This window comes from Fukomys damarensis, unplaced genomic scaffold (assembly GCF_012274545.1).
Source record: "Fukomys damarensis isolate Sample0158 unplaced genomic scaffold, DMR_v1.0_HiC HiC_scaffold_23, whole genome shotgun sequence".
Classification (NCBI taxonomy): domain Eukaryota; kingdom Metazoa; phylum Chordata; class Mammalia; order Rodentia; family Bathyergidae; genus Fukomys; species Fukomys damarensis.
The window spans coordinates 38,255,644-38,280,056 of record NW_022900935.1 but is presented as its reverse complement, the minus strand read 5'-3'; the positions used below and the strand labels follow the sequence as shown (position 1 = coordinate 38,280,056).

General features: G+C 42.2%; 1 protein-coding gene across 8 annotated transcripts in view; it reads left to right on the top strand.

Moving 5' to 3' along the window:
* Positions 1 to 24,413, top strand: part of Vps13d (vacuolar protein sorting 13 homolog D) — a 235,713-nt gene that overhangs the window by 70,446 nt on the left and 140,854 nt on the right. For 3 of the 8 annotated variants that reach the window (XM_010628167.3, XM_010628165.3, XM_010628173.1), the window contains exons 30-40: positions 367 to 629; positions 1,738 to 1,871; positions 3,969 to 4,124; positions 5,400 to 5,610; positions 5,982 to 6,056; positions 9,878 to 10,084; positions 11,400 to 11,489; positions 14,091 to 14,231; positions 17,002 to 17,124; positions 19,948 to 20,022; positions 23,163 to 23,268. In XM_010628167.3, coding sequence (XP_010626469.1) covers positions 367 to 629; positions 1,738 to 1,871; positions 3,969 to 4,124; positions 5,400 to 5,610; positions 5,982 to 6,056; positions 9,878 to 10,084; positions 11,400 to 11,489; positions 14,091 to 14,231; positions 17,002 to 17,124; positions 19,948 to 20,022; positions 23,163 to 23,268 — 1,581 coding nt within the window. The remainder of the gene's footprint in view (positions 1 to 366; positions 630 to 1,737; positions 1,872 to 3,968; positions 4,125 to 5,399; positions 5,611 to 5,981; positions 6,057 to 9,877; positions 10,085 to 11,399; positions 11,490 to 14,090; positions 14,232 to 17,001; positions 17,125 to 19,947; positions 20,023 to 23,162; positions 23,269 to 24,413) is intronic. The other 5 variants (XM_010628168.3, XM_010628166.3, XM_010628172.3 and 2 more) reach the window with 3 other exon arrangements.

Genomic DNA, 24,413 nt, shown 5'->3' with positions numbered 1-24,413 from the left:
CCGTGATATATTGCTTTCTTATGTAACATATTTCATCTTGTTTAAAAAATATAATGAACTTTCAGAAATTATGTACTGCATATATTAGTAAACCAGTGTTGAATGTTTAAGTCACCAGCTTCAAAAATACTGGAGTAGAACGTCTGTGTACTGATGCAGGCCTGGAGCCCCAGCCACTTGGAGGCTGAGGCAGGAGAGTTGTTCATGTCCTAGAGTTTGAGGCCAGCTTGGATAATAGGGAAACACTTTCTCAAAACAAAAATAGACACTGGAATGCCACCTGCCACGACTGAGTAATACATTTGCAGCTTATTAAAATGCCATGTTTCTTTTTCTGACCTTTTCCCCCTATCTTTTTTGTTGTAGGTCTACAAAGGATTCCTCCTGTTTCACAGTAGTTCTCAACAATCTCCGAGTGTTTCTCATATTTGACTGGCTACTCTTAGTCCATGATTTTCTTCACACTCCCAGCGATATTAAGAAACAAAATGTTACTCCTTCTCACCAGCATAACTCCAGCAGTGAACCTGCTGTCCTTCCGAAAACTGTGAAGAGTGGTGTAGTTACCAAGCGGTCTTCCCTTCCTGTGTCCAACGAAAGGCACTTGGAGGTCAAGGTCAACGTAACAGGTGACTGTGTAGAGGCTGCTTCACTGTTAGTGTGGTGCCCCCCGTGCCTGTCCTACAGGGTGAGTCCTCTGTGGCCTTTCCTTTTTGGATCTGAGCCCTTACAGTTCCATCTTTTACAGCCAAGAAGTGTCAGGGTTCTTGAGCTCCATTTTCAGGTGTGAGCTGCCCGTTTCCCCATCAGCTGTGAGTTCTCTTGTCCCTCTCTTCTGCCTGTCTAGTCCATATGCCCAGGCTAAGCACCTGCCTGGCCAGCGATCTTATCCCTAACTGGAAATCTGGCTTCTGTTTCCTGTTTGTTCTTAGGTCCCCAACAGATGGGTCTTTCCAAGTATAGGCAAACTCAATATGCAAAAGTCTTAGTTTGGAAGATAAGTGACAGTATTATGATTTTCCTTATAAAAATAGTATTTTCTGCATTACAGATGGATTTATTGTGTTTCTTAGGACTGGTGAACCCTTGTGCACCTGAATGTGTTTGTGTGCTTACTGTTGGGTTTGTGATATCCTCTGCCTCCTTCTCTGGTTTTGATGAGGCTGCCTAACCAACCACAGTACATTTTAAATTGATTCGGTTACAAAAGCTTGTTCTGTACACAATTTTTTATGAAAATGCAGTCTGAAGCAGAGTATTTTTGCCATATACAAATTAGGCATTGATTTCAAAGATCTTAACATAAATTGATCTACATTCTTCATAGACACCTCAAATAGCTGCATAGATGTTGTTGAATGTTACGCTGCCTCACAGCATTGTCAGTGGAGTGTACTTCCTGGGATTTAAAATCAGGCCATCACTTGGAGAGGGTGTACTTTTCCGAACTGAGTATCTGATGGGCCTTCCAGGATGACCAGGATGCAGTTTCTCTCGAGCCTAAACAAACATGCTAAAGGGAGAAACTGCATCCCATTCTTCTCTCCTGGTGTAGGGCTCTGTTGATGCAGCAGTGCCAGACACGAGTTTGTCCAGGGTGGGGATGGAAGCTGAACATTGGCAGACATCGTGGAGCACCGAGGCCCTGGTCAATGTGCTCATCTCGTGGAACTGTGCTGCCTCCCTTGCCACCTGCTCCTAGCTCTGCCCTCTGATTTACAATGCTGTCCTTTCCAGGCACGGAGTTTGTGGTGGTTGAAGATGTGTCCTGCGTTGATACCAGTGCCATTATTCTGAAAGGCACCACAGTGCTCACCTACAAGCCCCGCTTTGTCGATCACCCATTTTCAGGAAGTCTGTTTGGCATCGAGGTAAGAAGTCTGTTTGTCAGTCAGTCACAACATTGTATTTTGGGCTCAAGAGAAAAGCATCTGGAAGAGAATTTGCTTGCTGTACTCTTATTAGGGGAAATTCACAGAATTGGAAGACCCTTACCCTTCTCTCTTCATTTTTATCTCGTCTGCACCATTATTTCACTGTGTGAACGCAGTCTCCCAAGTGTTAGGCCATAGGCACGTGAAGGGACTTTTTCTCTTACCTGTCCCTCCCTCAGGAAGTTCAGGGAGCCTCCTCTAGTCCCATTCCCCTGGTGGGTATCTTGTTGAGTCCTCTGGTTCTGCAGCTCTAGTCCTTGGCAAATTTGCTCACAGGAGACCGTGGTCCTCATCTTCTCAGCATCCTCTTTCCCCCACATTGAGTGGTGTTCTGCGAAGAGCCAGGGCTTTGGGTTAATGGAGACCTGTGTAGAAACTGCTGAGGATTTTATATATTGCTGTTCAGGAGGATCTGGTCTGTGAGAGGGCAGCTTGAGAGAGGCATGTGTGGCTGAAAGAACCGCATCTCCAACCAAGTAGATAATTTGCACTGGTGCAGCCTTGGCAGCTTGAACGTTTCATTTTGCAATATTAATTAAAAAGCACCCTGTCTTGTTTTAAGCCATGGGTGATGGAGATGGCAAAGGAAACGTAGCAGATTGTTGCCTCTGTCAGATGTTCTTAATTCACTGATCTCAGCTTAAGTTCTTGTTACAGTGTTAGAATAGTCATGGTTCTTTTCTCTTGGTGATGGAACTTTCTGTGCTTTATTTTTTCCAGTGCTATTGCTCAGGGGTTAAATGAGTAAAGCTCATTTTCACTGTCCGCAGTATATGGTAGTCAGATAAAGCTGATTGAGACATGTAGAGATGTTACTTGTTGACTACTTGTTTCTGTAAGGTAAAGAAAGCTCAGTGTGAGAATAAGGAGTTAAGTGCTGCAGTGATGTGAGTTGATCATGAAATTGCAATTCATTTGCTTTCCAAGCCACCACAATGCCAGCTTTGAATGGAAAATCTTGTTGATTGATTAATGAACTGTCAGGTACAATTGGGTTTTGTGTAGCGGAAGCCCCTGAAAGAGAAAGGAAAATGAAAATGAAACTTTTCTGCTCCAAAGTCTTAGAAAAACATGACAAAATATTTGAGATTCCTGGAAACACCTCTTGGTCTCATTCTTAAGGCAGCACAACTGAATCTGAATCCTAATACCATCGTGATAAATCACTGTGGATGAGTTTACAAAATATAATGAGCTTATTTTGAATATGACAAAGAACCATGGTATCACATTGTTTTTGGTAGCACTATTAAATGCCCCACAATGACCAGGGTGTCAGGGGCAGGCCAGGGGTCCCCAAAAGAATGTTGTCTTCTTTCCTCTGTGCTCTTCATGTACATACAAAATAATTTGGTCCTAGAGTGGGAACCCTTACTCCCTTCCATCTCCCACAAACATACTTATTTTTTAACATTTCCTTATAGAACATTTCAAACATATACAAAGTAATGAACCCTTTTGTACCCATCTCCCAGCTTTAATAGTTAATGTATTATTAATTATGTAATTCTGAGGTGAGAGAGAAATCATCTATCCCCCTACTTTATAATTCTGTTGACATTTTGTTGTTTCTTTCCTTAAAAGAAAGTTATACCTATATTGATTGGGCTATATTTCCTTATAATCTGTGTTGTAACTACTTATATTCTGAATGATCATTTAAAAATGACTACAGAATGTTCCATTTAGATATGATATAACCTTTGTTGCTCTTAATTTTGTACATAATTTTAGTATATGTGCTGCCGAAGTGAGCACGATTTTTTTTAATAATTAACGGTTCAGTGAGATTTCTATATTTTGCATATTTCCTTAGGCTGTTTCCTAGAAAGAAGTAAGACTAGTGGGTCAGAGGGCTGAGAGCTGTCAGCCTGTGGGTTGAACTGTTACCTGCCCCTTCCTCCTGCTCTGGGCAGTGATGAGAGCCACCTCCCTGGCTTTGGTCTCTGTTTAGCAATCGAGGCTACTGCTTCGGAGATGGACTCTCTGTGCGGGTGCTCAGTAACCCATGCCATGGTGTCTTTCATCCTCTAGGTGTTTTCATGCCGATTGGGGAGTGAGCATGATACAGCTCTGTCGATTGTTGACCCAGTGCAGATTCAAGTGGAGCTGGTGGGGAATTCTTCTTACCAGAATAGCTCTGGACTGATGGATGCGTTCAATAGTGAAGATTTTCCTCCTGTCCTAGAGGTAAGGATGAAAAATCTCTAATGCTTCAGTACACCTTCAGATGCTGTCCCCTGCAGGAGCTGAAAGCATCTTAGTGACTTCAGCAGCTCACTAAGTGAATCTGACGTTCCCTCTGTCCTGGATGATCTTGTGGTTTGGGGAAGATGAAAGACCTCCTCATTGTCTGGTATCATCATGAAGTTAGGTACAAGTTTGCATGGGCAGGACAGGGCACCCCCGCAGATCAGGTCAGTCTGGAGGAAGGGCTGGGTGGAGAGCAGAGGGAGATCTGACCTGGGCAGGGAGGAAGATGAAGGGAAAGCCAGCCACGTGAGGTACAGGAATTAGGTGCCTTTTTTTTTTTTTTTGGTAGAAAGGATATGTTTAATCAGTCCATTTGGCTCATAGGAGATTGAAGAAGACAAACTATGTTGGTTTTCAGTCTTATTGGTATCTCATGGGAGGAAAAAAAAAAGAAAAAGAAAAAGAAAAAAAAAAGTAAATGAAAAAAGCCCTGAGCCCCTAGTCCTGGGTTCCACCATCCAGGTCACCCTTTACTGTGGCCTGGCCTTGGGGTCTGAGCTACCTTCACTCGTGGAAGACTGGACCTCAGGAAAAACTTTCGCCAAACATGACTCATGTAAGGTTGTGCTTGAGTGAGGAGACATAAATTTTGTTGGTTAGTTTGTTTTAGAGATTTAACAAAATTAAATAGGCCCATGAAAAGTGGATTAGTACAGTGTTGTAATAGTTTGTCCTGTCTCCTCTCGAGCCCTCTCTGATCTCGATGTAATGTTTAGTACATTTCTATAAAATTCATCCTGCTGAAGCATAAATTGCTATAATAATTGTTTTAGCCATGTGTGTATGTATATATGTATGTATTTATTGTTATTCCTGTGTAGCTTAGTATTTTTTAAATTTGGTGCATTTTGTGGCTGTTTGGTTTTATTGCTGAGACCTCTTACCTCATGGTTACTAGTGTTTAATTTAGGTCTTTGCAGTCATTCATTCATTCATTTATTTGTTTACAAGACAGAGTTTCACTATGTAGTTCAGGCTGGCCTTGAACTTACTATGTAGCCCAGCCTGGCCTCAAACTTGTAATGATCCTTCTGCCTCAGCCTCCTGAGTGCTGAGATTATAGCCGTACGTGTGCTTGGCTCTTTACAGTCTTTTAAATGAGAAACTTGCTGTCGTATCTGTTGGACTTTTAGAATTTAATAGGAATTACATCGATAAGAGGTGTGGATGGAAAACCAAAAACATTAAATATTCCTACCTTTTACATTTTAGATTCATTTACAAACCCTGGATATCAGGCTCTCTTATAACGATGTTCAGCTGTTTCTTGCCATTGCCAAATCCATCCCAGAGCAAGCTAATGCTGTAGTGCCAGACTCAGTGGCCTTGGAGTCAGACCCGGTTAGCAGTCACCTTCCAGGTGCATCTCGAGTCAGAGAGGAATGCATAGAAGGAACGAGACACACCTTAGATCCTGTCTTGGGTAGGTGTTTAACTGTGCACCCACACAGTCTTCCTAATAACCCTTCTGTTTACCTTTCTCAGTATTCTTTTGCATAATTAAATTGTCCAGATTCTGATTATTTGTTATTAAGTATAACTGAAAGTCTTAAGTATGACTCTAATTTTTATTTAAAACAAAACACCGCAACTGCTGTTTTACCTCTTAGAATTTACTTCCACAGTTCTATGGCTAATGCTTATATCTGGTTTTAAACTTTGAGAGTTTTTCTTTTTCTTTGATAGAAGTCTGCATTAGGAGCCCATTTTTGCTAAAAGAAATTTCAGTCATTATTTCTGAATTTCTTTTCTCTTAAGTAGGACTGTGGATTAATTTACATATTTATTTCCTAGAGTTACAGCTGGCCAGACTGCAGGAGTTGGGATTCAGCATGGATGACTGTCGCAAAGCTCTTTTGGTGTGTCAAGGTAATTAACATGAAGTTCCACGATCTGTTTTTCTTCTTGACAACATGCTTCCTACCTGTTTCTTCCTCCATTCCCTCAAGCCGACTTGGAGAGTTGGTGTATATGTAGAAGATCCTCAATGTGTCTTCTGGGGGCTGATAGATTTTCATGGGTTAAAACATGGGCTCTAGGGTTGACCACTAGGACTCCTTTGCCTCTTCTTAGCCACTTATTAGTGACTTCGGGCGAGTGGCTTAGCTTTTCTGTCCCATTGCTTCATTATCTGTGTATCAAGGGTAAGGGCCCTGGCTGGAGGGGAGGGACTGGCATGCAAGCATGTGGCCCACTTTTACTGATGGTGGTGGTGGTAATCTGGTGGCTTTAATAATCCATGTCCATTCATTGAACTCTCTAGAGTTTCTTTTGGAGTTTCATAGTTTTTGGAAGTAGCAGTTAGCATCCCCACTTGAGGTGAGGAAACTAAAGTAAATCTGTCTGTGGTCTCCCATTAGTGAGGGTCTAAGACAGTCTTAAAGCCAGGTCTGCCTGATTGCAGAGTCCAGGTCTTTCTGCTGCATTGCACTGGGTTCCAATTTATCTTAAGAAAGAGGAATGCAGCCTATGATGTATTTCTTTCCAGTCCTTACATTTGTGTGCACACAAACATTTGCTTGCTTTCTTTTTTTAAATTTTCTGGTACTGGGAATCAAACTCAGGACCTTGTGCTGGAGAGGCAGGCATGATGCCACTGAACTAAATCCCCAGCCCAACATTTGCTTTCTGTTTCTCTGGGTACTGTATATAGCCACACATACTTATAGATATTGTACACACACACACACACACACACACACACACACACACACACTCAGGCAGTATTTTGTATAGTTATAGATTATAGAGTAGTTCCCTCTTACCCAAGGTTTCACTTTCTGTGGTTTTGGTTTTTCCGTGTCCAACTTGATCTGAAAACAACAAATGCAAAATCCTAGAAATCAATAATACATAATCTTTAAGTAGTATGCCCATCTAAGCAATGTGATGAAACCTCACTTTGTCCTCCCAGGGCACGAATTTTATCTTTGTCCTGCATATCTGCACAGTATATGCTACCTATTGGTAGATACTTAGTAGCTAGCTCATTTATCAGATCTGTGGTAGTATTCCAGTGTTCATGTTGAAGAAACCTTTTTTAACTTAGTAATGACCCAAAGCAAAAGACTAGGGATAGTGACAATTCAGATATGCTAAAGAGAAGCTGTAAAAAGCTGTAAAATACTTCCTGTCAATGAAAGGTGAAAGTTCTTGCCTTGGTAAGGAAAGAAAAAAAATCATGTTGACATTGCTGAGATCTGTATTCAAAATGGATCTTCTGGGACTGGGGATTTAACTCACTGGTCCCGCTGCCTGCATCGCAAGCGCAAGGACCCCAGTTCGATCCCTGGTACCAAAAAAAAGAATGGTTCTTCTGTTCATTAAATTAAGGATAAAAACTTTGTGCAAGTTTTCATATTGTACCTCAAGCTGCAAAACTTATGGGACAGTGAATTCTTAGATGAAGGAGGCATTAAATTATGGGGTTTGGTACTGTATATGGTTTCAAGCATCTATGGGAGGTGTTTGAGCCCCCATCCTTGACAAGTGGGGTCTGTACTATTGCAGAAATAGCTTTGTTGTTGGGTACATCGAGGCACACCTGTAATCCCAGCTACTTAGGAGGCAGAGGCAGAAGTTTGAGGCCAGCCCTTGTAGCTTAGTGAGACCCTGTCTCAAAATAAAAAGTGCCAGGAAAGTAGCTCAGTGGTAGAGTGCCCCTGTGTTCAATTGCCAAATGAACAGAACCTATTAAATAATTTGGTATTGAATTGTAATTTTATTATGACATACTTATATTATGTAAGCATCATCCTCCCATGGCATTAAAATTATTTGCAAACACTTTTTTTTAATTGAGTCTACAGATACAATTTAGTTAACCATTTTTCACTTGTGTTTTATTCTTCCAGTGTTCATCTTTAAGTATTTCTTGGTTGAGAGGTGTAGTATTGTAAATGTTGGACCAAAGGGTGGAGACATATTTTTCAGGCTCTTCATTTGAACTGACAAATCCTTTCCTAAAAAGATTGTACAGGTCACACTGACCAGTTACATGTGAAATGTTTGTCTCATAACATAATGTTTTACATCAAATTTCATCATGAGAAAGCTAAAGATATAGTCATTATCTTGTGTTCCTTAGTTTCTTTTTTACCCAGGCAGCATTGCCTTTTAATTTATTTTATATTCCATAATTTTTTTCCTGTGCTTTTTATTCTATCTTTAACAATTCAAACACATTTTTAAAAAATTCTTTTTATTTTTTTGTTTTTTGAGATAGGGTCTTACTATATAGTTCAGGCAGGCCTTGAACTTATGGCAGTCCTCCTGCCTCAGCCTCCTGAGATTTTTTTTTTAAGTTCTAAGAGCCTTTTAGTTTATTAATTAAAATTACTTAGTTCTTCTTCTTTTTTTTTTTTTTTAAACTTAGTTCTGTCAGTAGTAAAGACATGTGTAAATACCAAATGCTGAATAGTTTCTCTGGTGTGAGAAACTAAAAGTATAAATAAGGATCAAAATGTATAATAGATAATGTGAAACAGGAAGAAAAGGGGTCCAAAGGGGAAGGGGACGTGAGGGGGGTAGGGAAAAGGAAAGAAAGGAATAAATATGAGAAAAGGAAAAGATGGAAACAAAGTCTTTGTAAATAGGGAGGGGTAGAGGGCTTGAATGAAGGGGAGGGGAATGGGAAAAAAAAAAGAACCAAGATATGGAAAGATACAAATTCCCAATAACGAATATCAGCAGCATATTGTATACCTAAAACGTACCAATAAAATTAATGAAAAAAAGTAGTAAAGATAAATAAGAGTTTCTTGAACACGAATACTTTAGTGCTGCCTCAGATCTGACAAATGAGCTAGTGACTAAGAAATAACACCTGTTTATGGGGCTAGGGATGTGGCTCAGTGATGCTGCACTTGCCTGGCAACACAGGGTCCTGAGTTCGATCTCTGGTACTAGAAAAAAAATGACAGCTGTTTATAGAAGAGCTGGTAGAGTAAGTCCCCAACTTACACACATTCAAGTTGCCAACTTTCACAGCATACTATCTAAGACTTACTGTCGGCTTGTGAATGCATCTGAATTAGAAACAATTCTGGAATGGGACTCAGTCATACTGGGTTATATGCGGGACTCTGCTTGGAGAACTTGCTTATTTTCCCTTCATGGCAGTCTTCTGAGTGCTGCGGGGTGCAGGTGGATCCAGTGATGTGCCCCAAACCCCACAGCCCTCCAGAGCCCATGCTCTGCCTCCGTGACGGGTGAGTGTAGGACAGCACTGCTGGTGGAGGGTAAGGGGGCATTGGGAGTCTGGTATTCAGTTAGTTGTTGTTTATCAGTTCTGTATTATACACATGCAGTTCTTTTATTGCTCTCTGTCCTCCAGGAGAAAACATTGAGGACAGTTCACAAACTACATAGCAGTCTATATAAAACTACATGGCAAAGAATAGTTCTGTAAGTAGCAAGTGGCATCTAGAATTTGTCTCTCCTTGAACAGATGCCAGAGGAGGCCTCTTGGTGGCGTTGTGGATCAGCTCGTGAGGGGTCTGGTAGACTTGGGGAACCGTGTGCAGCAGAGGGCCTCGTTGTCATTGCCCTGTAGCAGAATTGCTGTTACTGTGCTGGCAGTCCACCCCTCACATCCACAGCTTTCTTGGACCATCCATACAACCTTGTCACTCTCCTCTGTGAGTAGCCAGGAAACTGGTGGAATTGCTCACCTTTTAATTTCTTTGAAGGCCAATTGAAAAAGGCAGCAAGTTGGTTGTTCAAGAACGCAGAGCCTCTGAAGTCGCTTTCTCTGGCTGCCGGCAGCCGAGAGAGCCCGGGAACAGTGCCAGCCCCAAGGATCTCAGGAGTGGAGGTCAAAGCCGAGAGCGTGTGCATCTGCTTCATTGATGACTGCATGGACTGTGATGTGCCTCTCGCCGAGCTCACCTTCTCCCGTGAGTTCTGAGCTGACTTCCAGGCTCGTCCTGCATGGTTGCGGTGGTTTCTGAATTATTTGGGCCTTTAAAAAAGTGTCATTCTTGGTCTTTTCTGCTCAGTAATATGAGTGATAATGGTTTTACATATGTTTTTCATTTGTCTGTTTTGTAGAAATTTGTACTTATTTGCCATATGTGGCCTTCAAGCTTAGGATTAATAGAAATTGTCATGATAAAATTTCCATTGTTAACAGCTCTAGCTAAATAATTCCCAATCTCCCCATTTTGCTTATCCCTTTATGTACCTAAATACTAGAGTGAATACCATTGCTAGAGGCATTCATAAGACAAACTGAAGAGCCAGATGTGGTGGTACATGCCTGCAAACCCCACTACTTGGGAGACCAAGAACCAGATTTGAGGCCAGCCTGGACAATATAGCAAGACCTTGTCTCAAAATAAAAAATAAAAGGAGCTGAGGTATCCTGGTTTCAGTCCTCTGCACAGACCCCTATCCTCTCAACAGACAGATAAACTGAGAAAATGTTACTTTTACCTTGGTTCTTGCTTAAAATTTAACAGACCAGAATTGTGTAAGAGAGCTCACCCTGGCACCTCCTCCGGAAGGTATGCAGAGGTGACACACTGTGAGCTTTATTGGTAGAATGGGGACCAGAGCAGGGCGCTGTGTCCTTCAGGGCTCCCTTGAAACAGGCAGATGAGGATTCTGGAGAGTGAGAGGAAAGCTCACTGCTGGATTTGCTTTGCATCTCCCATTGTTTCTGTCTTTCTGGTCTCTTCTCCCTTTGAGAGAATTTGGTTCTGGGGGTTTAATCCAGCCCTTTGCATGTCAGAGATACTGCTCTTTTCCTTGTACTGTCAGGCCTTTGTTAAAAGCCACTATCTTAGTGGAACACTTCTTATTTTTCTATGGTAGTCTTAAAATTTTGAGCTAGTATTCATCGTGACATGCTTGCTCTGGTCATTCTGCCCTCTTTTCATATATTCAGGTAGAAATATCTTTTTGTGTTTCTGAAGGCCCTCTGTGCCTGTGCTGGGACTTGGGGGAGGCATTGAGGCCCTTGTACCAGGCACACCATGGGGAGGGAGTTGCCAAAAAGCTTAGCGATCAAGATATATAACACTTCAATGCAGTCTTTTTAAAAATCACAATTGATGGGAAATACATGATAAACAATATCACAATTTTGTGTGCTGTCCTGTGAGATCATGCGGGTTGGTTGTAACGAACATCTCTGCTGTGGTTTGTCTGTACAGGGCACTTGGGGTCGCTCCTGCCCTGCTGCTGCAGTAATATTTGCTTTCATTGTAGGTCTGAATTTTCTTCAGCATGTGAGAACCAGTCCTGAAGGCTACGCCCACTTCACCCTGTCTGGAGATTATTACAATCGTGCTCTGTCAGGTCAGTGTAAAGCACGTGGTGTAGTGAGATTTAAAAATTAAATCTAGATGTTTGCTTGGGTCCATTGCTGCATACATGAGGGAGAGTGTAAAGGTGAGACGATTAAAAGCAAGTGACTGCATAAACACAGAAGATCCAGATCTTCTGTTTTTCTAAAACTATCTTATATGTTGCAACTGAATTATTTCAAAATAAGTTTTCAGCCAGGCGTGGTGGTGCACACCTGTAATCCCAGCACTCAGAAGGCTGAGGCAGGAGGATCACTGTGAGTTTGAGACCAGCCTGGGCTACATAGTGAGTTCCAGGTCAGTCTCAACTACATAGTGAGACCCTGACTCAAAAAAAAAAAAAAAGTTTTCCTAGTTAATTCTTTCCGATCCTGAAGTTTAGCTCATTCTCGAACTTGATATTGCTCAGTAGTGAAGGCTCATTTGTTTAGTCCTGTTTAGCTTTTTGATAGTAGCCAAATTTCACGGGAGATTTATGTAAGCATTTTAAAGTTCTATTCCATCCTGGGCCTCTGTTCCATTGGAAGCCTACTGAGTCAGGAATAATGTATATTCTGCTTCACCTATGCTCTGAAGGAAATTGATCCGAGCAAGCTGGATTTCTGGAGTCTGGAAACCTGGGTGATACTGCAAGGCATTTCTAGGTTTCTTTCCTTCCTTTGGAAAGACCAAAGTAAGGGTCCTTGTAATAGCTTATTTTCGTTATTATAATAAAATATTGGAGGCAGACTGCTCTGTAATGGAAAGAGGATTATGTAACACATCGTTTTGGGGGCTGAAGTCCACACAGGCTGTCCTCTTGGCGTGGCCTGTGGTGAGGGCCTCATGGTGGATGGCACCCTGGCTGGAGTGCCCGTGGGAGTGAGAGCTCACACTGCAGTTGGAAAGCTGGAGAGCACCTGTGGTCAGGTTCCCAGAACCATGCTGACCCACGAGAACCATGTGGGAAATGTGTTCGTCTCTGCTGGGGTGAGCCTGAATGACCTGAGGACTTCATATTAGCCTCCACCTCGTAAGGTTGCCACCCCCAGGGACCTATCTTCTAACATGTGAAACTTGGGAGATGAACCATTATCCAAACGATAGCAGATGTAAAGCAGATTGAAGTTTAGAAGGTGACATGTAGGAGGGCCAACTGGTTTATGCTGTAGACTTCTGTGCTGTGAAGAGTTGGAAGAACTTTGTTCCCATCAGCATGCTGGCAGTGAGCTTGATAGCGCTGTGCAGTGCGGGTCGGAATGTATGCTGCAATTCCTCCCTTTCATTTCAAGGGAACATTAAGCCTCCATTTGCTGTGCTGCTGCTGATTGTTCCAGAGTACACATCACATTTAATTTTGTGGTAGCTAACATTTTCCCTTTGTTCTGGATTCACTTGAAGGCAGCACTCTTATTTTCTCATTCACAGTGTTTGACTTTAGAACAATGGCTCAGGTCTTCCTAGTTGAAAGAAACTCTTACAGGGCACATGGTAGTTATTTTTCTGAGAATCATTTATTTTCCCAGTTGACTTACTTTTATAGTTGCACGAAGCTCTCTCTTCAGCTCACTAAGTACCGAATGGTATAAGGAGTCTGATGTTCCTACTCTGGGAGTGGATTGCATTTGCATACTTGGGTCTAAGCATACTTAATTATTGATCTGTGCACTGTTTTTCAGATCTGTACCATAGAGACTCCCTTGTCTGTGTATAGTAGGAAACATGTACAACAGGACCTATAGCAGCATTCTTCCTAATAGGGTAACGCAGTGTCCTTCAGAAGTAGGCGGGGTGGTAAGTCGTGTATGCATCAGTAGGTTACCCTTCTGTGCTGAAAACAGTGTATATGCCTCATCCATATGCAGTGATAAGCTCGAAGGCATGTCGGGCACAAATAGAACCTTGAAGAAGAAGACAGTCAGCTTCTGTTTATGTGAAGATCATGTACAGGGCAGATGAATTAATATGTTCTTAAGAATTTTATGGGTGGTAAAATTATAAGAAGAGCAGGGAAATAACAACTCGAACAAATGTTTGCCTGCAGTTGGGCAGGAGATGGGTAATGCAAGGAAGGAGGTGGAGGGGTGGTGCTTGGGGTTTTCAAAGGAACTTTTAATTTTCTGTTTCTGAAGTTGAATGGTGGGTGTGTAAGTGTTGGTAGTAGAATTTTCTTTAAGTTGTATATGCGTGTTTTTAGTTCCTTTGTGCATATATCACAGAATTTAGGTTAATGAGCCTCCAGATATACCTATGTATTCACTGATTATTCACATAATTGGGAGAATGAAATGTGATAGTTAACAGGTCACGGTGATTCTTTTCCAACCTGAGCCTGAGACTTCTTTTTCTATCTTAAGTGGCACAAGAACAGGTCCTGCCCCCCTTTAATGGATCCAGAAGACATGGTGCAGGACACTGGTGCCCTTTCCACTCGTATCCTCAGAGTAGCACTGACATCTGAGGGTGACCTGCTGCCGAAAGTGATGCTTTCATCGTGAAGTTGAATTGGAGTTATTAAGCTCTGGTCTTTCCTTGCTGAACATTTGTGAACCGTGTTTCCCTGTAAGCCCTTGATACCTACTGAACAGATGTCTTATATCCTGTGTTCTCGTAGGCTGGGAGCCGTTTATTGAGCCGTGGCCATGTTCTATAACCTGGCAGCAACAGGCAGCGAGCCGGCTCCATCCTCCTCGACTGAAGCTGGAGGCCAAGGCCAAACCCCGTTTGGATATCAACATCACTTCTGTGCTCATTGGTGAGTGGAGAGCCACCTGTTGTAGACTGGTCCCTAGCTGTATACAAGCTCCTAGTCTGGATGCCTGTTACTCCTAGGTGAGCAAATGCTCGGTGCCCTTCCTGACACTGCCCATCCATCATAGGAAACTAAGTTTTCCTAGTAAACCCTAATGTGGTTCAGTGTTCTTCTGAACCCTCCTCTTCAGAATTGATATCCCATGTTGATGCTCCTTTGAGCAGGCAAGAGCCCAGACTCCTTGGGAAATGGCCATGGTGTGCTTTCTCCTCTTAGTGCTTGGTCACTGGGATTTATTAAATACCCTGGAAGCAATTAAATTTATTCTTTCAGGCTTTACACAGAGTACCTCGTCAAAGCATGATTTTTGACCTTGGTTTTATAGCAAAGTTAAGTTATCTGTGATGTTTCCCATCTAGTACAACACTGATCTAACTCTGGAAATGAATTTACTTACAGGATCGGTTGGCTCATGGTGTGCATTCTAAAAGTTAGTCACCCTGACACACACTTTTCTGGATTTGATGTGGTAGAAGAGAACCACTTTCCTATTTTCTGTTTCAGTCTTCTAACAACACGGTAGCAATATCATATTATCAGGCAGTTTATACATTTGCTACAGAAACTCACATTCACTGTTTGGTTTATTGTTCTCCACGGTCCACATTTGGTGGTACTGTGTTATCTTTGAGCAGTAATAGGTACTGCTGTAATTGTGAACTTCAGAATGTGTGCTGGTTGATGCTGTTAGAATATCTGGAACTTTACCCTCATCAGGGAAAGGTAAAAAGTGCGTAGTGAAATGAGCCAGGAAACTTTTGGATCCCCAAATTTAAAACTATTGTTTTATTTTATTTTTTTATTTTTATTTTTTGGTACTGGGGATCGAACTCAGGACCTTGCACTTATGAGGCAGGTGGTGGCCCTACTGAGCTAAATCCCGACCCTCAAACTATTGTTTTAAAAGATCAGATTTCATTCATTAATTTGCTTAGATGTCAATATCACCTGTGTGACAAAAATTAAACCATAGGTTCCTTTTGAAGTATAATACTTTGACCCTTCTGTTATTTTCACATAATCTCTGCTAATCTGGAAGATTAGACAGTTTGTTTTAGTCCTTCAAAAAGTTCCAGTAAACAAGTTTATCTCAAAGGGACTCTTGTTAGTACTTCTTCTTTGTTTTTTTTTTTTTGGTTTTTTGAGACAGGGTCTCACTCTGTAGTTGAGACTGACCTGGAACTCACTATGTAGCCCAGGCTGGTCTTGAACTCACAGCCATCCTCCTGCCTCTGCCTCCCGAGTGCTGGGATTACAGGTGTGAACCACCACGCCTGGCCTCTTGTTAGTACTTCTGATGAGCATCTGTTTTTTTTAAAAAATATCTCCCAAAAGACCCATTGATCAAAATTTTTTTTAACTTTTTTTTTTTTTTTTTTGTACTGGGGATTGAACACAGGATCTTGGGCTTGTGAGGCAGGTAGTGGCACCACTGAACTAAATCCCCAGCCTAAACTTTTAATTTCTTGCTCTTAATAATTGTGTTTGAAATCCCAGAAACATTGCTAGGACCTCTTAGTGTTTAAATAAATCTCATCGCAATAGCCAAGTACTGGAATTGAAAACTAGAATCTAATAATTCTTGTTTCATAAAATATAGTTACCAAGTATAAAAGATCTCCATTCAGGTATAGAACCTTATGATTCTTTTGTTAACCTGCCATTTCCATTATAATTGTCTTCTCCAAAAACTAAAGCTGTCCATGAGGGATTGCTGTAGGAGTTTTGCATTTGTTTTTAATGGATTTCTGAGGGGCCCCTCTCTCCCCATATCCTCTCTTAGCATGGCACACCATATTCTTCACAAGCCAAATCCTTTTTTCTTTTCTGGATTGCTCTGCTATGTCCCTGCACCAGTGTGCTGTGCTCAAGTCTTACGAGACTATTCAGGGCTCTTCTGTCTTAGAGTCTTTGCATGCGCTGTTCCCTTTGTTTAGAACATTACCCCAGGCCCGGTGCCACTGGCAGATGCTAAGCCAGGTGTGGGCTGCGTGTGGTCCTGGACAGCTACTAATGTGGCCCCCACAGGACCACAAACTTGTAGCATTATCACGCGATTTGTAGCAGTATTTTCATGACTTGATTGTATGGTGCCTGAGCATAGCCTGAGCATAGGTGGAACCAACATTGATGTGTTACTTTCACAAAATAAGGTCATGTACCCCCTAGTTTTAATTTTATGTTGCCCTGTTTTTTAAAAAAGGTTGTAATAAAATTGCTTTAAAAAGGAAGGCTCAGTACTCATCTACATTAACTCTACTGCATATCTTATGTATGGCCCAAGAGAGTTCTTCTTCACTCTGTGTAAGCCAGGAAGGCCAGAAGGTGGACAGTGGTGCTCTAACCTGTTCGTTCCTCAAGTCTTGGAGCAGTGGCCTCCACCTGTCTGAACACTTTCCTGGACCTTGGTGAATATGCCTGAATTTCTGTCAAAGCAAAATAAATTTCCCTGCTTCTGTGCCCAGGGCTTTTGTTTATATCTTTGTTGTAGTGACATTGACATCCTGGCATAGCTCTGTGGTGCTGGCTGTTTTGTGCCCATTAGTGTTGTCCCTGGAGCTGAGTTCTGCCGGGCACTGACCCCCTCCATATCCAGCAGAAGCCTGACATATCGGGAACACTCAGTAAAAGCTTGTTTGCTGGCTCCAAACTGTTTGACCTGAACCCTCAATCTTTCCTCCTTCTCTTAATGCCCTCGGGTGATCCTTTCTAGACCAGTATGTAAGCACCAAGGAATCTTGGATGGCGGATTATTGCCGAGAAGACAAGGAACCGGATTCAGCCCACTCAGAAGACTGGATCGGCTCATCGGTGGACCCTCCTTGCTTTGGGCAAAGTAAGATTTCTGTCTGATCTCTGTCTAAATCATTGTTGGTTTACAGAGCAGTGCTTCCCTGAGAGATTCAAGTAGAGCTGTCATTCTTCATGGAAAAATCTATAGCCCATCCTCTCTTCTGTTGTTCTCTTTTAATCTTTGCAGTGGACAGTTTTCTGGCACCAACTCCTGCTCTTTTGTGTGGGCTCTCCCTCCACTCACGCATGGAGACGGAGCCCAGTGCCTAATCCCTGAATTCTGGGACCGCCGTGGGTGACCCGGTGCACCTGAGAGTGCCATGGGACTGGGAAGTTGCTGGTTTGTGTTGTACTCAGCAAAACATTGTTTTTCCAGTTGATGGGGTTTTAAAAACGTCTTTTCTGCCATCTGAAGCTAGGGGATAAAGGATTTGTATGTTTTCTTAAAAAAGAGGGCAGGCAGGATCCTATGTTGAAAACATTTTTAAATGGGGGCCTTGTATTGTTCATTAAAGTGAAAAGAATTGAATACCCAGCCTCTTGAGGAAGGAGGAGTCAGTGTGTTCTCTGTAGACCATGTTTTCTTCCCTTGTTAATCCTCACCATGGGGCTCTGTTTCCCTCAGCGCTGGCTGGGAGGTTGTGATGGACAACTGCATGGTCCCAGTTGTTCCACAAGGCATTGTCATCCAAATTCAGCTCCTCGGACTCTTTTCAGTGGCTTTTCTTTGGGGAATCTTGGCTGGACTTCACATAGTTTGTGAATACTTGAGAATTCCATCTGGTCTGCAAACATGTCATGGGAGGATGGATTTTCTTAGTGTATGAAGTATTTGCGCTCACTAGTTTCCTTCAGGGCGCATAAGCGGACTTTCTGTCTGCTTGGTCCTTCTGAGAGAGACAAAGAGACATCAGCTGTACTTGCTCATTGGGTTCCCAGGCTGTTGCTTCTGAGTCTCAAGATTGTTGCTTAGGAGCCAGGGCTCTTCAGATAGTGTCAGCTTCCATTCTGGTTCCTCCTCTACCCTACTGAGTTTGTGCCTCAAGAAAACATTACAGCTGGGCATAGTGGCACATGTCTCTAGTCCCAGCTATTCAGGAGTCTGAGGCGGGAGGATCACAACTTTGAGGCTAGCCTGGACAGTTGAGTGAGACACTGTCTCAAAATAAAAAAATAAAGGTATAAAAAAAGATGGGGACGTAGCTCAGTGGTAAAGTACTTGGCTAGCATGTGTGAGGCCCTGGGCTCAAAAACCTGGGACCACAAAATAAATGAGGAAATAAAAGAAAAAAATTAAGTATCACAATAGTCTATCCAGAAGACTAAATAATCATCACAATATGTTATGCATCTGAGAGAGCAAAAGTGTATATTTCTTTTGTTATTTATACTGTGAGATTATAAATCCAGTTAGTGCAGGCTCTAGACTAGGAAGGCCTAATCTTTAAGAAGCAGATGAAGAACTTGTCCCTCTCCCCTCTCCCCTCTCCCCTTCTCCTTTCTCCCTTTTCTGTCTCCCTGTGTCTCTCTCACTGTTTTTCCCACTGTCTCTGTCTCTTCCCCTCGCCCCTTACTTTGTAATAAACTTTCTCCTTTCTTTCTTTATAGTTAATAAGATACCTTATCTATGTTAAATTCCAGTGCTAAGTTAAAACTTGATTTATGGCTACTTCAGCTGATAAAACTGTGTTACTCCTTTTAATCACGCATAACTGAATATATCTAAATTTCACAACATCTTTTCTCATTAACAATTGCTGGGTGATACTCTTTCCATAGGCCAGGTTTATGTGCTTTATAAGCCTACAAACGGACTGTCAGACATTTATCTTCCATTTAGTAGGATTCAATCTTGTTGAGCTGGTCATAAACTTTCAGGTCTTATTTGAGAATGTTTAGTCATATTTCCCCAGAAACTGTGCTTTAAGCTCCTTGAAAAGCTCTTAGAATGAGGTTCGCCCTAAGGAAACTGTTGATTTCTTGCTGTTTCTTTAGCAGGGAAAAGTAAATATGGGCCTCATTTTGATATAATTGTGTGCGTTGTTCAATAAGGACTGAGATTCTACTGGTAAATCTGGATGCTATGATGCTTCCCTGAATTTATTAGCTTTGTATTTCAAGGTTATTTTATGAAAATATCAAATATAAATGTTCTGAAAATCTCTGTGTTTAGTTTAGAATTTAAATAATACTGTGAGGTGATTCCTTAGTAGAGGTTGTTTCAGTTTGGAAATGGGATGATCCCTTCCACTGAATGCTTGGAGAGAGGCCACCCAGTGACCAGCTCTCTACTGCTACAGTGTTTTCCACTTGGAAAGGGGCAGCTCCCACTAAAATTTGTACTGTTTGGTTTCTGTAACTTTCCTGTGCCAGTTAAGAACATCAAACTTTTAAAATATTCAAAAGTCTTGGTAATCCCATTAGTCTGGGAGGCTGAGGCAGAAAGATTATAAATTGGAGCCCAGCCCAGGCATTTTAGGGACTTGGCAAGACCCTGTCTCAAAATAAAAGTAAGAAGAACTGGGAATGTAGCTCAGTGCAAAGGCCCTAGGTTCAGTCCCATTAAAAACTAAAACAAACCTCAGGCGGCATGTTGTTTCTGTTAAAGACAGTGTTTTAATACTATCAGAAAAGGAGGCGCCTGCTGCTTAGATACAACCTGCACAGCAAGAGCCAGCATAAAAAATGTTGTGTTCACTCCGTCAAGTACTTTCTTGTCTCTTAGTAATTACAGGAAGGACGATCTGGTAATCCCATGATGCTTGCTATTTTGTAATGTTCTCTATTTGTGCTCATAATTTGGAGGTGAGTCTTCTTATTCGCTGTGCTTACTCTCCCCTCTAACTTTGTCTTTCCTGTCTACCAGGCCTCCCCCTTGTCTACCTTAGAACTAGGAGCACAGCCAGTCTGACTAACCTAGAGCACCAGATCTATGCTAGAGGTACAGTACAGCCAAGCGAGGCTGGCTTCCTTTTCTGTTTTAAGAACTGCTTTGTACATCAGTGTTGTGTTGTGTTGTGTTGTGTGTTTGTGAATGAGAGTTGAACGAGGGTATACTCAGCCGTGAATACCTGGCTGCAGTATCAGGCAAGAACATTTCCAACTAATTAACAGATGGCACTTTATATTAGGCACGAGTGATGTGCTAATTCTTCATTTTCTCTCTCCCCTCTCCCCTCACATTGGTGGAAGTGGCATAAAATGCACAGTGTGTGGTGCAGAAGCATCCCTGTCACTTAGACTCACCATATCAAAGAGTGAGTAGATGGGAGAACAACGTCCTCTGTCTCACAGGGTCACGAGGTCTTGTTTATTCTCATGGGAATGTATACCCGCGAGCTCCAATATTCATGAACACAGTTAAGAAAAACTTCTCAGTGATTACTTAGACCTGGACTTTTAATTTCTATAGATATGAATTTATTTGCTTAGGAAATAGAAAACATTCTTTGTTTATATCTCTGACTATTTAAGGTTCTTTGAGAATTTGACCGGTAAGTGCATGTGGGAGAAGATGAGGAATTGATATCCCAAGGTATTCATTTCTTCTTTAAGGAGCACAATTAATCTACTTTTAGATCATGGGTCACACTGTATTTTTATGCACAGGGCATTTGAGTTTCTATCAGAAGTACAGAACAGCAAAGTACTGTAATACACAGGAATGTTGCTGTTTTATTTATTTATTTTTTCCGCAAGATTTTTACAAGGATTTATGCTTGAAGGAGGGCTCACAAAGTAAGTCTATGGCTAAATCTTAATTTATTTGTAAATTTATACCTCTGAACTTTTAAATGTTATTAATAATTTAATAATTTGGCAAAGCCAAGCGTTATTCTTGTGCAGCTGATCAAGACAATGAGACTCAGACAGTGTCATGCTTTATTTATTATGATTTACAAACAAGGTCCTTTCTAATAGATTGAGCTGCTGTATAGTGTGAAACCTGCACGTTGTTTATAATGGCTGAATTTCTTTGGGAAACAAGTCAAAAAGAGTAGAAATTTCCTTAGCTGGAGCCATTGAAGGCTGAACTTGGATGTGAGATGCTTTAGGTTATCTCAACTCATGAAAAAAATTGGATTTGGTCGCTAGAGGCAGCCGTTGGGGAATAATGTTTTCTTTGATGGATTTGGGAACTTTTTCTATGGTGCTGTGCCAAAAGCAAGTACAGTTGATTTGGATCCTGTGCAGGAGATGTCACATTTGTTGCCTGATGTTTGGTTTGGATTTCTGTGACACCGTGCATTTTTGTCCTCTGAGAAGTAGGTTACCGAAGTCTGCTCAGTTTTGTCTGTTCACACAGGAAGCCCGGGGACCTGAGTAGTGTGCCTGCCTGTGCTATTGAATTCCAGAGCAGATGCTGTGGGTATCTGTGTATGGCTTCCTCCTACTTCATTCTGTATTACAAAGTGATCAAAGCCATCTACCACCTGTTCTTTTTTAATCTAATTTGCGAATGGAAACTTCCAGTCTGGCTCACAGTGGGATGGGGGAAGCACATCTGGCTCCCTTTCCCCCTGGCCCTTTATCTGCTGTAATAAAAGCCGCTTTCCTTGCTCCCATGGAGGGAGGCGCCTTCCAAAGCCCACAGTAAATTCTGTTTACCCTGCAGACAGCTCTTAAATTTTTTTTATTCCCCCTTTGCTCTTGTCAGCAGCCTCACAGCTAGCTACTCCCTAATTTTCTACTTGATGAGCACTGCCTTGTCTTGGGCAGTCCTGGAGACCTCAGTGAGGCTTCAGGAATGAGGAATGGGCATATTCCTAGATGGAGATTGCCCTTAGAGGTATTTGGGGCATCTCTAGTCGACTGACCACACACTGGGGACTCTCATCTCCTTAGCAGATTACTGTATGTTACACTCTGCTGAGACACTACACCAAATGTATCTTGCCTTAACCTGAAGTGGTTAACTTCTGAAGACTATAAAAGATATAAAGGGGAGGTGATTTATTGTTTTAAAAGACAGTGATAATCACTGGCTCTTAGACCACCGCCCAGGCCTCATGTTAGAGCTCGCAACAGGCAGGATAGGTTGTGGTTTGCCTTCTCCATTTCATCAACAGGGAGCATGTGGCCTGAAAGGTGAGCTTGGCTTTACCCTGGAACTCCCTGTGGTAGCATTTGCCTCTTGTCTAGATGCTGGACCATTCAGGTCATGGTCTTTTTCAGGCTGTCATTATGCTTTTAGGTAGGACACAGAATGAGATGGGGTCATGTCTTATGCCCTTTATGGTCAGTAAGTTGTGTGTGTTGTGAGCTCATTGGCTGGGAGCCTCTGACTGATTGCCACTGACTGCTGGTTCCTGCTGCCGCTGCCTTCTTAGTTTGTGAAGCTAGTGGAGGCCACAGAGGCCCTTGCCATAGGGGCCTGCAGAGGGATCCTGAGGCAGCCTGGTTAGAGCACCTTCTCTTACAGTCAGTCGCCTCTAGAGTTTGGCTCCTTACATTTTTGTACTGGTCATTGTTTCTCTGCAGTTTGCCTGAGGAGAGACTTTTTGGCACTGGGAAGCCGTAGCTGGTGCTCCTTCTTAGCTTCCACGTTTGCCTACCTTGAATCAGCTGGTGGTCATGTCCATATTAAAAAATGGGCAAAAATCCCATTTTAAAAGCTTTGAACAAGAACAGCTATTAATATAAGAGAATGTCAAAGGATGTTTTTATTTTGATGTATTATGCATACTATGGCTGAAGGACCTTTATATAAACAGAAGTTTTCTTAAATAAAGGCTTTTTGAACAAAGTTTTAAATAGTGCACATGGTATGTCTTGCTGCAACTGGGTTACCTGTTTAAAAGTCTTGTGAGGAGGAGTTCATTTCAGTTTTTTCCCCTGATTCTAGCTAATTCTGCTCTGATGCCCTCTTCTAACAGTATTTTAGGAGTTTCAGGGCTGTGGATATGTGTGGGGGCTCGAGCCTCTGTTTGTTCTTCTAACAAAACCGAGGTGGTGCCTTCATCTTCGCTGTGCCTTTAGCCCCTTCACACAAGCAACAGCCATGAGCGCTGTCTCTGGTCCTGGGAGGGTGTCCACCATAAGAGAGAGGTGTACATTAATAGCCTTTTCTGTTTGTTGTAGCAGAGGTGAAAACCCCAAAGCGCCGGCAGCCATTTGTCCCCTTTGCTCTGAGGAACCATACGGGGTGTACTCTGTGGTTTGCCACCCTGACCACCACGCCCACCAGGTAAGAGTGCTTAAAACTGTCCCCAGGGTCATCTGTGCCACTGAAGTTTTTTTTGGTACTGGGGATTGAACTCTTGGGATCTTGCACTTGTGAGGCAGATGGCAGAACCACTGAGCTAAATTCCCGGCCCTGCCACTGAGGTCTTGCAGCAGCCCAGCTGAGTGTGCTGGGCCCTTCCTGAATCCTCTGAGCTTATATTGGAATCAATAACTTGCTGCTGGCCTGACCTTGGTGATGGAAGTTCTAATTCTGTGTAGAATCTGCAACCAGAGAAGTAGATCCTATGTCTGAAGTAGTCAAACTATGATCTTGATCCTGGTATACATTACATGTAAAGCATAAGGCAAGCAGAGTGAGGATGTGTGTAGGAAGTGTGAAAGAAAAGGCATCCCATTCTTGGTCTTCGAATGCCCATCTCTTCTTTAAAGTAGCTAGATGTGGTTATTAAACTAAACATTTTTGTATTTTTCTTCCATGACTTATTTGAGTGCATTCTACATCCTCCTCCACCCCTAATGAATTATCTTCCATTTTTGAAACACACTTCAACCCAGATGGGACTGGGTGGAGTTTGGAGAACAAATGAGAGTTTACCTAAGCTAAATAAAAACGTTTTTCCACCAACTCTTTGTTGTGTAGATCTTGGCTCAGTGTTCTAAATACATGGTAATCTTAGGGCCTGAAGTTCATGAAATAGTCACAGAATCAGTAGTACTGGAACTGGATTACCTCCACCTTCTCTAAGCCTGGCAGTGTCCTGCAAGAGAAGTTAAGCTCATCACTTAAATTTTCCTTTAGAAAGTCATGCCTTAGCCGGGGATGGTGCATGGCTGTGATGGCAGCACTGTGGTAGGCTGAAGGAGGTGTATTGTAAGTTCAAGGCCAGCCCAGTCAGCTAAGTGACTGAGTGTCTCAGAGTAGGATATTTAAAAAGGGCTGGGTATGTAGCTCAGTGTGAAGGCCTGGGTTCAATTGCTAATCCAAAAAAAAAGGAGAAAATCATGTCATGGTGTCCAAATACCAGACTACTGTTAGAGTAGTGAGTAGGTAATGACAACTTTCAGCTATTTCTAAAAATTTAAGTAAGTTGTGACCTAGCATGAAGGTCCCCATGGTGACTGACTTTTTAGGTCATCATTTGTAGC